The 12812-nt window shown below is 50.7% G+C and overlaps 1 protein-coding gene across 2 annotated transcripts; it reads right to left on the reverse strand.

Moving 5' to 3' along the window:
• Positions 1–36: 36 nt before the first annotated feature.
• On the reverse strand, positions 37–12594 carry amotl2b (angiomotin like 2b). 2 transcript variants are annotated; one of them, XM_023822301.2, is made up of 11 exons: positions 12466–12594; positions 8335–9067; positions 7792–7957; positions 6603–6747; positions 6384–6473; positions 3679–3974; positions 3393–3586; positions 3199–3300; positions 2940–3094; positions 2340–2507; positions 37–2226 (listed from the first exon to the last, which is right to left on the reverse strand). In XM_023822301.2, the coding sequence occupies exons 2-11, from the start codon at positions 9009–9011 to the stop codon at positions 2141–2143; spliced, it is 2079 nt and encodes a 692-aa protein (XP_023678069.2). In that variant the 5' UTR covers positions 9012–9067; positions 12466–12594; the 3' UTR covers positions 37–2140. The 2 variants fall into 2 exon arrangements, with proteins under 2 accessions (XP_023678069.2, XP_023678068.2); XM_023822300.2 differs by lacking the exon at positions 12466–12594 and adding an exon at positions 10235–10458.
• Between the last annotated feature and the right edge of the window lie 218 nt (positions 12595–12812).

The following is a 12812-nucleotide window of genomic DNA, read 5'->3' on the forward strand; positions in this document are numbered from 1 at the left end:
GATTAATCACTCCGGATAAAAACGAAAGTCAAAACATTCACTTTCAATATATATTTATTTATAGTTTTTTTGTTGCATTACTGAAATGTTTCTGGTATTTACGCGAAGCTCCTGCATTTTAGCAGCCCACAGCGCTGTCCGAGTATGAGAATGTAACATGGAGTAAGGTCAGGGGTCACCCTGCGCTCGGTTATTAAGTTAATCAAAATGCAGATTTTTGGCATCGTCGTGTTTATGGCACATAATACTTACACAAGACAATTATCCATATAAAATATATTATGTCATCTCAGGTGAAAACAGACACTTCTGTAAACAAGACCCGAAAAAAAAAAATTACAAACATAAGCAAGACAAAAGTGTTCTTCCCCCACAATGCACTAGCCAGCAGATGCAGAGAAAGGGGAAATATACTTTTTAAAAAAGCAGACAGGAAACCAGCATACAGGAAGCCATGCTGTCAAAAGAGAACTTTCGAAATTTTCAGTCCCTTCCAGTTGAAAGAGGCCAATAGCAATGCGACATCCCTCCTAGGGGCGAGCGACGTCCCTCCTAGGGGCGAGCGACGTCCCTCCTAGGGGCGAGCGACGTCCCTCCTAGGGGCGAGCGACTGGCGCTCAGGAGTGACTTTCACAGAAAGTGGCCGCAGCTGACAAATCTCAGCGTGGTCGTTTCTCTGAACAACCCCCCCCCCCCAACACACACACACACACACACACACACACACTCGTGCCAGACGTGTGAGGCACCCAGTCACATTTTCACCAAAACAAATCAGAACGTGTCTCAAAGTCACTAAATGCAAGAGCTAAAGGTTGTGGACAGAGCTGGTCTCTGCGGGAAATAAATAGACACAGAATGGGAGTGAGTTGCTTACCATTTTAAGGGGTGAGACGGTGGGGGGGGGGGGCAGGCCACAGATAGCCTTTTTCCTTGCACCAGCGGCATTCCCCAGGGAAGGAATGCGGAAAGACTGGCATGTCGGGCAGCAACCTCCCTGACACCGAGTGATAAGCACCCCTAAAGAGGCGTTGGAGAAATCGGATACCGTGAAAGGCCTGCACTCCTCTCCCAGAGTGAGATCTTGACGGTATCTTAAAACAATAAATAGATTAGCCTATTCGCACCAATCCTCCCCTGATCTCAAACATCACAACTTTATAACATTTTTGTAGCTCTGCTACATTCGTTGACAGAAACATGAGGGAGGATCCAGTATTCGTGTCCTGTTTGCTACCTTCCCTCTTTTCCCGCCAAAACACTGACCTTTCCCCTTCCAATGCCCTATCCCAACAAATCCTGCTCTGCGATTGGCTGAAGGTGAGTAAGGCGGGAGCAGGGCAATAGGAGACCATATTTAACAAAATAAAAGTCATGGAACGTCAATGGTTAATCGGTTAATTGAATCCCTATAAATCAAATCACTGGTCTGTCGATCTCGGTGGGGACTCCGGTTTTTAAAGGACATGGGAGCAAAGTGTTTGGAAGGATGGTGAACGACTATTTGATGATGGGAGGGGTATTTCAGTCACATATCTGGACATGGGGGGGGGAGTTCCTAAAAAAAACATCAGAACTTCTTCCCAGATACAAGGGAAATAATACATCAGGAAGGATGTGAAGAAAAAAAAAGAAAATAATCTCTGTATTCCGTTCTCTCTTTAAGACCAAAACCAACATCACGCCTCACACACACCCTAAGCAGCAGCATAAATATATATAAACACAACACAAGTGTGTGTGACACACGCATACAGGCTCACACACTCCCTCACTGTCCAATAGCTGCCATTTGCAAGTGAAATACTGTACAAGTACCTAAAGGATTCACAGCATCTCTTGCACAAGGCAGGTCTTTATTAAAAAGGCTGTCTGTCCTTCTGTCACGGCAGGGTGATGCTCAGAGAGCCCAGCTCCCTTCGCGCTCCTGCGTGCCAGTCCGTAGTCCGCCATTCCGGGTCGTGCTACGCCGAAGCGCGTTCCTCTCCCAGCGGGGTGCAGGCCTGCTGTGGCCACATCCATTCTGTCTCTAAAGCCATTTGTTCAGGCAGAATCGTCTTTGCATTGCATAGAGTCAGATTGGGTGGAGAAGTTTGGGGGGGGGGGGGGTGTCTTTCCAGGGGTGTCACTGTCAGAATCTTCATATAAAAATCTCCACCGCTCCCCGTCCCAAGATGCTCTGATTCACGAACGCCATGCCAGGTGCCCGCTCAGGTTCGGGGTTTTCTGGACCAGGAAGGAAGACAAAAGCCCAGTTAGCGGAGGAGAGGATGTGTGAGGGCCAGTCATGGCACCTAGACCCCCGGCCGGCCAAAAAGGACGCACGAGTCACCACTCACCGGCTGCGAGGGCGGCACCGGACTCTGTGCGGGTGGGTGGCTCGTCTGTAACCGGAGACTCGGGCGGGAGATCGTCAGCCTGAGTGGCGCAGTCGCGGCTGGCAGGGCGGGGCGGGGCGGCCAGACAGGAAGACGTGGCAGCTGTCTGGTCATCCGAGAGGCTCTTCCCTGCCGCAAAGAGAAGAGGAAGAACACGGTTATGTGCCGTCTGCCAGCACACGGCTGTTTCCCTGCCGACGCACACATACAAAAATATGCGCAATTATATCAGCATAAGAGTCACTGCGGTGCCAAGAGGAAATAGCGAACATTTCGAGAAGCCGCCCCCTCCCAGGACGGGAAGATACAGCTCATGCAACAGACCGTGCAGTGAATTTGGGGATGCTTACTATGTCACTCTATTGTTTTTTATGTGGTATTTTAGTCTATTGTTGCTTTTATCTAGTATTTCACTGTAATGTATGTTGTAAATTTCACTAAAATATTCTAAGCAATATTTCACTCTATTGTTATTTACTTTTATTACTAAACACTTTCTGAGTTTATTCTTTCTTGGTTTGCAGCTAACCATGTTTCCGGAAACCGAGTGCCGAAGCTCACCTTTCCCTGGGCCGTCACTGGCGGCTGATGGGACGAGGCCGGCGATGGAGGGCACGGAGCGGGCGGGCCGCATGCCCGGGTCACGGCGCGATCGCTGCTGGAGCACGTTGATGACAGCGTCCTTCTCCAGGATGTGCGCATAGAGAGCGCGGATTCTGCGACAGGAGGGGGAAACCGGCGTTAACGAGCGGCCTTCCCACAATGCCCGGCGCTTGTAAGGGCGACCCACGGGCAGGGAGCAGCCAATCGCTCAGCGTACCGGTTCTCCATTTCCCTGATGCGGTGATTGGCCGCTGGCAGGTCCTCATTGAAGCTGCTATTAGGCGAGTGGCGGGGCGAGTGGTTGATGATGGTCGTGTCCCTGAAAGGGTAGGATGTGTCAGGAATCGCCAGAGACGCCAATTTACAGGGACCCCTCCCCCGCAGGTGACGTGCATCTGCACCATGGCTCACCTCTGCGCAGCCGCAGTCGCAGCGGCATCCATGGCGAACTGCCGCATAGTGCTCTCCTCTAGGTACTTCTGCTCCCACTTGGTCATGTCGGCCTCCAGTGCCAGGATCCGCTCCTCCTTCTCACGCAGCCGCTCCTCCAGATAGGAGGCGCTGAGCTCTGATGCGGTGCTGCCAGCTTGTCCCTGGGACTGCCGCTGCATGGGAGGGGGGGGGCACACGGATGGGTTCAGTACCCCCCCGGGGATAAACGGCATGGGAAAGCCCACTCCGCCGGACGCCCACTCACCTGCTGCCCGCGGAGCGCCTTCAGCTCCTGTTCCAGCCGTGTGCGCAGCTTGCGCTCCAGCGTCTCGCGCTTCTCGCAGGCGGCCTGCAGCTGCGCCAGCGCATGCTGCAGCCGCTCCACCTTCTCCACGTAGGCACACTTGCGCCGCAGCTCTTCCTCCAGCCGCCGTCCACGGGCCTGTGCCGAGCCCAGCGCCTGCTCCAGGGCCTCGGCCAGCCGTCGCTGCTCCTCTTCGGAGCCCCGCAACCGCTGCACCTCCCGCTCCAGCCGCTCACGCTCCCTGCGCTGCTCCTCATCTGTAATTGGGGGGGGGGGGGCTGCCGGTTAGTGTGCCTCGTGGACCTCAGATGCAGGTCAAAGGCCTGCCAGTCTGTTTTCAACCTACCCAAACATTGTTCACTAATTATTATTTACTAACTATTAAGTGAAGTTGTTCCCTGTATAACTGAACCAGTCACCCCCCCCCCCCCCTCCATACTCAAGTCTAAAAAGCACTGGAAATTCAGCATAGCATCAGAGCTTTGAAGCACTCTTGCATAAGGGGGTTGCTGTGTGTGAGTGTGAGAGTGGAGGGGGAGGCAGCGTGGTGGGGGGGGGGCACATTCCTGAGGCTCTCCTCTCTCAGTGCATACGGCCCTCCTGCCTTCCTGCTCTTAAGTCCGAGAATTTGAACAAAGGCTGGAGGGCCTGATTTACACAAGACTGTCTGGAATGTGAAGGGGGTGGGGGGGGGGGGGGCTGGAGGGCTGAAATGAACACTCACACACACACACACACTCTCTCTCTCTCTCTCTCTCTCTCTCTCACACACGCAGCTCTGAGTGTGTTTCACAAACATTGATGTTCATTTTATTTACTAATTAAAAGTTAATGATTTACCCCTTTCCAAGATATATTACAATATAAGCAGGATTCATAATTTGATAAAAATGATGTTCGCTCGCACACTCATTCACACATTCCAGCTCCGCTTGGTTCACACGCCAGGCTCTGGGCCCTATGTGAGTAAGTCTGGACCTGCCGTCTCACGCATGAACCAACGGATAACAAGGAAATTCCATCAGCCTCCCTCATGTAAATTGTCTACTATTTCTCTACCAAATTTCCCTAAGCTGCCCAAAACACTTACTTCCAAATGTCCTAATAACCCCAAATACCTCACATTCATATATATTCTTCTAATGTCACACTGGCTAATTTTCGGAACAATATTTAGAGTTTTTCACTCATTAAGTGCTGATTACCCAACTGCCCCGCATTCCTAGCCCTTCCAGAGAATGTGCACTTCCTCCCAACCACATACACAACCAAACATGCTTTTCCCTTCCTGTCAGAGCGAAAGAATGCCTTGCTGGCCCGAGAGTGAGGAAACACGAAAAAAACAGCATCTATGCCGTTTTGGCATGAGCAGAGCACGGTGAAAAGCTCAGGCCATCGCTCTAATCCATCGTACCGAACGGAGCACAAAGTCACAAAAACGTTGAAGTCCGTTCGGCCAGAAGTGTCACTTACATAAACAAGTGTAAACGACTAAAGTTTCGGTCTTTTTAAGTTAAATTCAATCTAGTCCCCAATGGGGGGGGGGGCTGCGAGTCAGAGAGGGATCCCCGTAGCCCACCTGGGGGGGGCGGCGAAGCAGGAGGGAGGCCTCGGCACTTCACAGAAGAGCCCGATTACCTGAGGAATCCCAACAATGCAGCCCCCATCTCCTGCTAGTGTGTGTAAAACCACAAGTGCAGCTCACACTCAGGAAACGTGGGGGTGTGAGTGAGCTGGACGTGGCAGCACATAACTACTACCCCCCCCACCCCCCCCACAGACTTACACCCATTACCCCCATCAAAGTGTTGCGCAGCCACAAAGTAACTATTAGGCCCATAAAGAATGGGTTCGCAGGTAATGCTCCGCATAGCGCAACAGCGAGCAGATCCACTGAGCTCCGGGCGCAGTGCAAATCGCCGGGGGTGAGAAACGCCACATGCGAAAGCAATTGAGAAAGACTTTAAAATTTAGTTTAAAAGAGAGTCAGGAGGAACGCTGAGACCGGGGCGCACATCCAGAAGCACTCTGCACTTTTGTTTGGTTTCTGATTTCTCAGTCATTTTCAGAAGGAAATTCCACAACCCCCCCCCCCCCAAAAAAGCCGGGCCTAATTTAGCGCAGATTGCTGATATTGTTCTCAAACCAACCCCCCCCCCCCCCCCCCAAGTCTTCCTCCTTGCATTCCTCTAAAGCTTTTTACACACCCGTGATTGGCCGCATACACTATTAAACTGTTACTTTTGGCATAGCCAGGCAAAACTGCGAATTCCCTGCGCCGTGGCCCTGCCAAGATCCCGGCACCGTTTGGGAGCAGAGCAGCACCTCCAGCAAACTTTCCCAGGCATCTCAGCAAATCAGAAACAGCAGCTCAGGGGAATTACACCTCAGCATATAAAATTAAAAACACCCCCCCCCCCTTCTGAGGATCCAAACAAAACTTTCTAGCTCTTAAAGATGCTTCTCACCCCAACTGCAGGCGATGAATCAGCCACTTGAGTCAATCTCGCTACTCGTAATGACAAACAAGGCCTGAGAGACGTACGTGTTTCCTCATGCCAAAGGTATGCGGTTTTATAACAGAAACAATTTAATGCATAGACCAGAAATCTACCCAAGGCTACCTGTGTGTCACGTGGAAGACCTGCTAAGATATCTCTACTCACTCTGCTCTAAGAGTTTGGCCATGGCGTGCTGGTTTTGATCGGCAGATTCAACTTCCTTCGACGCTTGTCTGCTTGCTGTTTCCAGACGGTCTGATTCAAGAAATGAAAACGGTCAATATTAACAGCGGCACATGAGTCCCAAGACTGCCAGTCGGTGATATTTTACGCCTTCTGAAGGCGAGCACCGTAAGTGGTGCTCATGCTGGAGAAGGTACCCACCTCGCAGGTCTCGGTTGAAGTCATGCAGCCTCTTGATCTCGGCCTCCAGCTTGTTCCGCATGGTCTTCTCGAGGGCTTCCCGCTTGGAGCAGCCCATCATGAGGGCCTCATACGCCTCAGATATCCTCTGGATCTCCAACTCCAGCTGAATAAGACAAAACAAAGCGTACGGTTGGTCATGGTAACCAAAGTGTCAAATACCCAAAGTGCATCCTGGGAATGTTTTTGTGCTAAAGAAATGAAAGACGGATCCCATGTCGTAACAAACTCCTTCTTGGCTTATGAGTCTTAAAGCAAATCACCCCCAGTCCCCCCCCCCCCCCCTTGGACGTGGACGTGAATCAACATTCCTGGGAGGAAAGGCAATAACTCCAGGTGTTGGCGGATTCACACTCCCCCCCCCCTCCCCGGAGCAGGCTGAGAGCCAGCAAAGAGAGCCGGTGATGGGTGATGGTGACACACAAGAGTAGAAAACATTCCACATTCATCTGCCGAGGGCAGTCAGCTTGGGCCTCTATGATCGTCACCCTGTGTGTAGGAGCAGCGGGGTGATGCAGAGGCACCTCTGGCCACATTCGAAAATAAAACTTGCTGGTCATTGTGTATTGAAAAGCATTGTTAAAGTTTTTCAAATTGCCAAACAGATGGTGACCCAGTCTGTCTCTGCATGGTTCCTTGTTACCCAAGGAGACAGAAGATCAAAGGACAGAAGCCGCAAAGCGATGACCGGAGTGAAAGTGAAAAGGATGTTATGATGCTATAGCTGCTCTGTAAAGTTATTGATTTGCGTTGGACTCCCAGCTCAAGTCTCCACCACGTGACAAAACTTGACTTTTAAACATGAGGAAACTGGATCACAAGCCTCTGACCATAGTACCCAGAGTAACCTAATATCTCAGACAAGAATGTACCTCTACGATAGGAAGAGGCCATTATAAACTGGACAGACCAGCTTCATCGTGCTGCCTTCACTCATGGCAGTGAAGCTAATACGTTTGGCATGTGGCATCTCCAAATCCACACCTTTCAAATAAATCATCAAAAAAGTCCCGTAAAACCCCAGCAGAAGTTCTGTACTGCATCTTTCTGCTCATCGCTAGGCCTTCCTTTGGTCCTACACATCAGAGCTCATCTGGAGTCGTGCCGTGCTTCGAGGGGGGGGGGGGGCTGTCCGAGGAGTCCCGCTCACCTTCTGAATCCTGGAAGCCTTCTCGTTGTAGCCTTCCAGTTCCCCCTTCAGCCGCTCATTCTCGGCCACCAGCGCCTCCATCTGGACGATGTGGTCGCCGTTCAGAGACCCGCGGGCGACGGGCTCCATGCCAACATGGCGGCCTGCCTGCTGCACCTGCATGTACCTATAGGGGAAACAAAAATACGGGCAGCTGCATTAATTGCATTCCATCTCCACGCCTCACCCGCCCCACGCCCTCCCCACTGCTGACATCCATATTTGTCAGCCAGTGCGAGATAACACGTGTCACGTGAACTTCCTCAAACCCACACTATTGTTCCCGCACTATCAAAGAATGCCTGATATCTGCTTTTCAAAGCCACTCGTGTCAATATCAAACACGGGGCCGCGGACCATGATGCTCTGGGGCATGTGTACAGAATGCAATGATTACAACGTCAAGGAATGTGAGCCGTGAAAGGCTGTTTATGAAAGTGCGAGGGTGACCGAGCGCGAAAGCCTGGAAGGGAACGTCACGTAGAACGCAGACAGACACTCTACCTGTAGTGCTGGGAGCTCAGCGGGTGCGAGTCCGGGCAGTGTTGCCCTCGCTCCCTGGGAAAGCCGAGCACGTATCCCAAAGACTGTGCGGGGTACTCCGGAGGTGGGCCGGGCTGGTGAGGAGCGTGGCTGGGATGGGGGAGGTGGTGTCCGGGCAGCTGGGGATAGCTGTGAGAGGAGCTCATGGCCACGTTAGCCCGGCTGCCGTTCCGCTCCAGGGAGAGCTGAAGGAGGCGCTCGCTGAGGGAGCGCACGTGGCCCCTCTTCAGCTCCTGCAGACCATCGTCCTGGAGGTTCCTGCCCGACAGCGGCATGACGGCTTGCTGGAGGCCCATCTGGCCGTGCTGGGAGGCCAGGTACTGGGAGTGGGCCTTGGCCTCCTCGTAGGTGGGTAGCTCCTCGCTGTGGAGCTGGTACAGCTGGCAGCCGCTCTCCGAATGATGACAGTCACCCTGGTGCTCCTGCCCCTGCGGTTCCTGACGCACGGACAGCTGGAGGAACTGGGGGCCCTCCTCCAGGGAGAGGCTCTCCAGTGAGGACCGAGCACTCCCTGCCCCACGCAGTGCCTGCTGCTGGATGGCGAGCAGCGTGCGGGTGTCCGTAGGATTCCCGTAGCGCAGCTGCTCCTGGATCAGGCGGTGCAGGACCGTGCTGGTCGAGTCCTCGGCTGTTCTCATCTCACTCGTGATTGAAGTCGACAAATTACAGATATAGTTCCGGGATCAGTAGGAATCTGGCATGGGAGAAGGTCAGGACAGACATGACTGTCAGCAACCGGTAGTGAACACTCAAAATTCATCCTGATCTTATTTGTGTCCTCGCAACCGCATATTTCACAAATCATAATTGGTTAAACCAAATTCGGTAAACCAACGTCATATTTCTAGCCAGTCCAGTAACATTAAATATACGAAGACATTACTTTTCAAGACTTATATACTGCCAGTTTTATCTTAGTTTACAATTCACAAGTCCACCCGCAAAAAATTAAAAATAAACGCAGTAGCGTAAACAAATGCACAAGGTTGCCCGTTTCCTGCAGCGCCATGCACGGATAGACACACGGCCAGCGGACCGTGAAGCCCCCCGTGTCCAATGCGGAGCGGCCCCACGGAATCCCTCTGCGGCCGCATACCGCACGGCTCTCCCCGGGCCATCATTCCCGGACTCCCGGACAGGCAGCCCTAGCAACGGCACGTTTGCCCCAAAATACCAAAGGAACGGTCCCCAGGAGGCAGTGAAAGGCTGGTTATCCGCTCGGTGTAGCGTGAATACGCGCAGAGCACACCTCCGACAATCAGCAGCGATTTCTATGTATAAATATATTCATATATATATACCTTTTACATTTGAAACACTATTGTTTATACGCAGAACATGTAATAATATTATATATGGACTCAATGTGGTAAACGGAAAAACTTGTTTGGATAAGTTACAGACATACCTTATACTCTGTGTGTGTGTCTGTGTAACTTGTCCAAACAGTAACATTTTTTATCGGTTACCACACTGGGTCCGTATCTCGACTTTGGGTTTTGCAACAGCCAGCACCAGCAATACCACAGGAAACGAAGTAATACTGATGTTAGGTAACAATACAGGCAAAATGTTTTACTGCTGGTCTTCATGCCAAAGAGTGAAATAAAGGTAGTTAACATGGAACGTTCGCATAATGAAACGCGTCCCCATTTGTTGTTGTTTTGCGCAAATCGACAAATGTAGTTTAAAACATTGTAATTGTTTAGACGAGAGTCATTTCATAATATGGAGTAGAATATAATGCGTTTTAATAATATATAACCATACGAAAACGTTATTCTTGCTACCAAAAACATATAATCTTTTTTATTAAAAAAAAAAAAAAAAAAAAAATGAAACGATTAAACGAAAAGCTTACCAATTCAAACGTTCATGACAGATCCGGAGGTCAAGGTCCGTAAATATTAAATTTCCGTATCATCCGAAATAATCCACAGAGTACGTATGTATCGGTGAGGCTCCTGGCCTTGCGCTGCTGACGGTGCCGCGGTTCAGACTGAGCCGCACGTCCAACCCGCCGCGCTAATAAATAACTGCGATCTGATTGTGCGCCGGGCCCGGAATGTGCGGAATGCCAGCGCTCCGGGCTCCTGGGGGATCAAACGCCGCCACTGCCTCGGCCGCACTGCCGCTCTCTCCCCGCTAGGCGGCGCCAGCGCGCTCTTCACGTTCCGTATCGCTAATCGCCAATTGAGTTATCAAATTCTCCGCAGCTTCAGTCGTAAAATTCTGAATCCTGGTTTCATGTGATTAAACATGTCATGTTCATTAGTCAGATACATTCATAAACGTTTTCATACAGTTTTCAAGCCACAACGGTGTAAGTTTATATAAATAACAGCAGGCTTTTAACTCATAATTTTTTTTTATTTGAACAACGCAGCAGGTGGAACTGAGCCAATGAGAAGGACTCCCTATTTCGTGAATCCTTTCATGAATGAATTGTTCTTTTCCTCAAGACAAAAGTGGTTGGATATTAACAATAACAATCCCCACATATTGGAAAGGGAGCTGTGTTATGCATTCATTGTGCTATTGATTCAAATCCCTTTTGTGACATGCAGAACACAGGTCTCGCTCCCCAGCTGTGTCTCATAAAGGCCTTTGTTGGATCCCCAGGGTACGCCGGCATGAAACTTGGGTTTTCAAGGCCGGGGGGAAGGCGCTGGGGGGTTCGGGGGGGCAGGGAGCCATGCTGTGGGCCAGTGTCCCTGTCTGCTGGGGTGCGTGGGGCTGGCCCTCTGCTCAAAAGTCAGGCGACAGCAGGTGCTGTAATATGGGCATCGGGGGCTAGTGGGTCCCGGGTGGCGTGTTAGATACGAGGCTGTGAAACTTGCTCGGCGCCCAGATGACATGCTCAGTGGAGGGGGGGGGGGGCCAGCACTGTGATGCCTGTGTGTGTGTGTGTGGGGGGGGGGGGGGGGGTGTTTGAGGTGAGTGTGAGACAGATCGCTTCCCAGCTGTCCCAGGAAAGTTATCCCTGCCTTAATCGCAGCTCTGAGAGATGCATTGTTCTCTAAACACCAGGCAATAACTGAACAAGTTTCACCATCTGCCTCCCCCCCCCACCCCCCCCCCCCGCCCCCCACGGGCCTCACTAGCACATTCCAAACATGCACCTTTCAGCTCTCTCCACAGAGCGGACGTAGGATCAGCAGAAGGACACTCGCTGTTGCCATCGGCCTGACGATTCTGCGCTAACACAGAAAGTCATTCTCCCTGCTGGTTTAGCCGAAGGGAAAAAATGACCTCATGGGTTTGGAGAGAAGACCTTACGCTGTAAATAAAGTTTTGAATCTAATTTTAGAAGCATAAGTTTATAGGGATCTGCACCAAAGATTAGTCAGAATCACTCTCAGCTCAAAGAAGCATTACTGTAGCAATAATAAACATACCGATACAATTACTTTCTTGTTTTTTAATTGTATGGCCTCCAGTATGTAAAAGCATTCCTGTTGTTTTAAGGGGTTAATTCAGCACAACGCTTAAATTCCTCACTAATGGTGAGGAATCATAGCTGCCATTCTTTTGGCTTTCAGAATCTCTGTAGGGGTTCCATGTATAATACAGTATGTGCTACTGGTTGTATAAATGGGTCCATTTGCTTCTAATATCACTGAAAGACACATCCCGATAAACCCTGTCCTGCTGTACGTAGATAAAGCCGCCCGAGTGGCTCGGAACAGGCTCACTGGGGATGATCCCGTGCGCTCACAGAGGACGCGGGATCCAGCAGAGATCAGCCGTTACAGACACACATTCCTGCCGCATCATTTGCATGTCAGTTACGGAGCTGTAATCTCCAGCCTCTGGCTGCTTTCCCAGATATGGCAAAAAGGACGCTTAAATTGCGCAAAAAAAACACAAACTGCCATCTTCACCTTATACTCAGGAAATGTAGGTGCTTATAAAAATAATAAAATAATAATAATAATAACCAAAACATTTTGGGTAAGCACCATACAAAGTTTTCACAGGAATTTCACACATTACCAGCTACTCAAATTCGTGACACAAAAAATAGGAACATGTGACATTTAAGTTACAGAAAAAATGTTGCTGTGATGTCAGTTTGCGCCGCCAGCTCACCTGGACTGAAATGACCGCGCTGGGGAAAGTCTGTCATTCCACTCTATTGCAGGGCCAGCTCCTTCTCCAAGGCGATCTTCATAACTCTGTGTGTGTGTGTGTGTGTGTGTGTGTGAGTGTGTGTGTGTGTGTGTGTAGAGGAGAGTGGGGGCTGGGGGGTTGGGGGGGATGGTCCAGTGAGATCTATAGCAGGAAGCCCAGAGCTGTGGATCTGTTGCCTTTGTTTTCCAGAGAAAGAGGAAATTGCCGCATTCCTGGAATTAGCACGTCAATGGCAGCCGACTGAGGCTCCATGCTTTTCATAACCATAGGGGTGGGGGGTGGAATTCTCCCTTCCTGACTGAGCC

Source organism: Paramormyrops kingsleyae, chromosome 21 (assembly GCF_048594095.1).
Source record: "Paramormyrops kingsleyae isolate MSU_618 chromosome 21, PKINGS_0.4, whole genome shotgun sequence".
Taxonomy (NCBI): domain Eukaryota; kingdom Metazoa; phylum Chordata; class Actinopteri; order Osteoglossiformes; family Mormyridae; genus Paramormyrops; species Paramormyrops kingsleyae.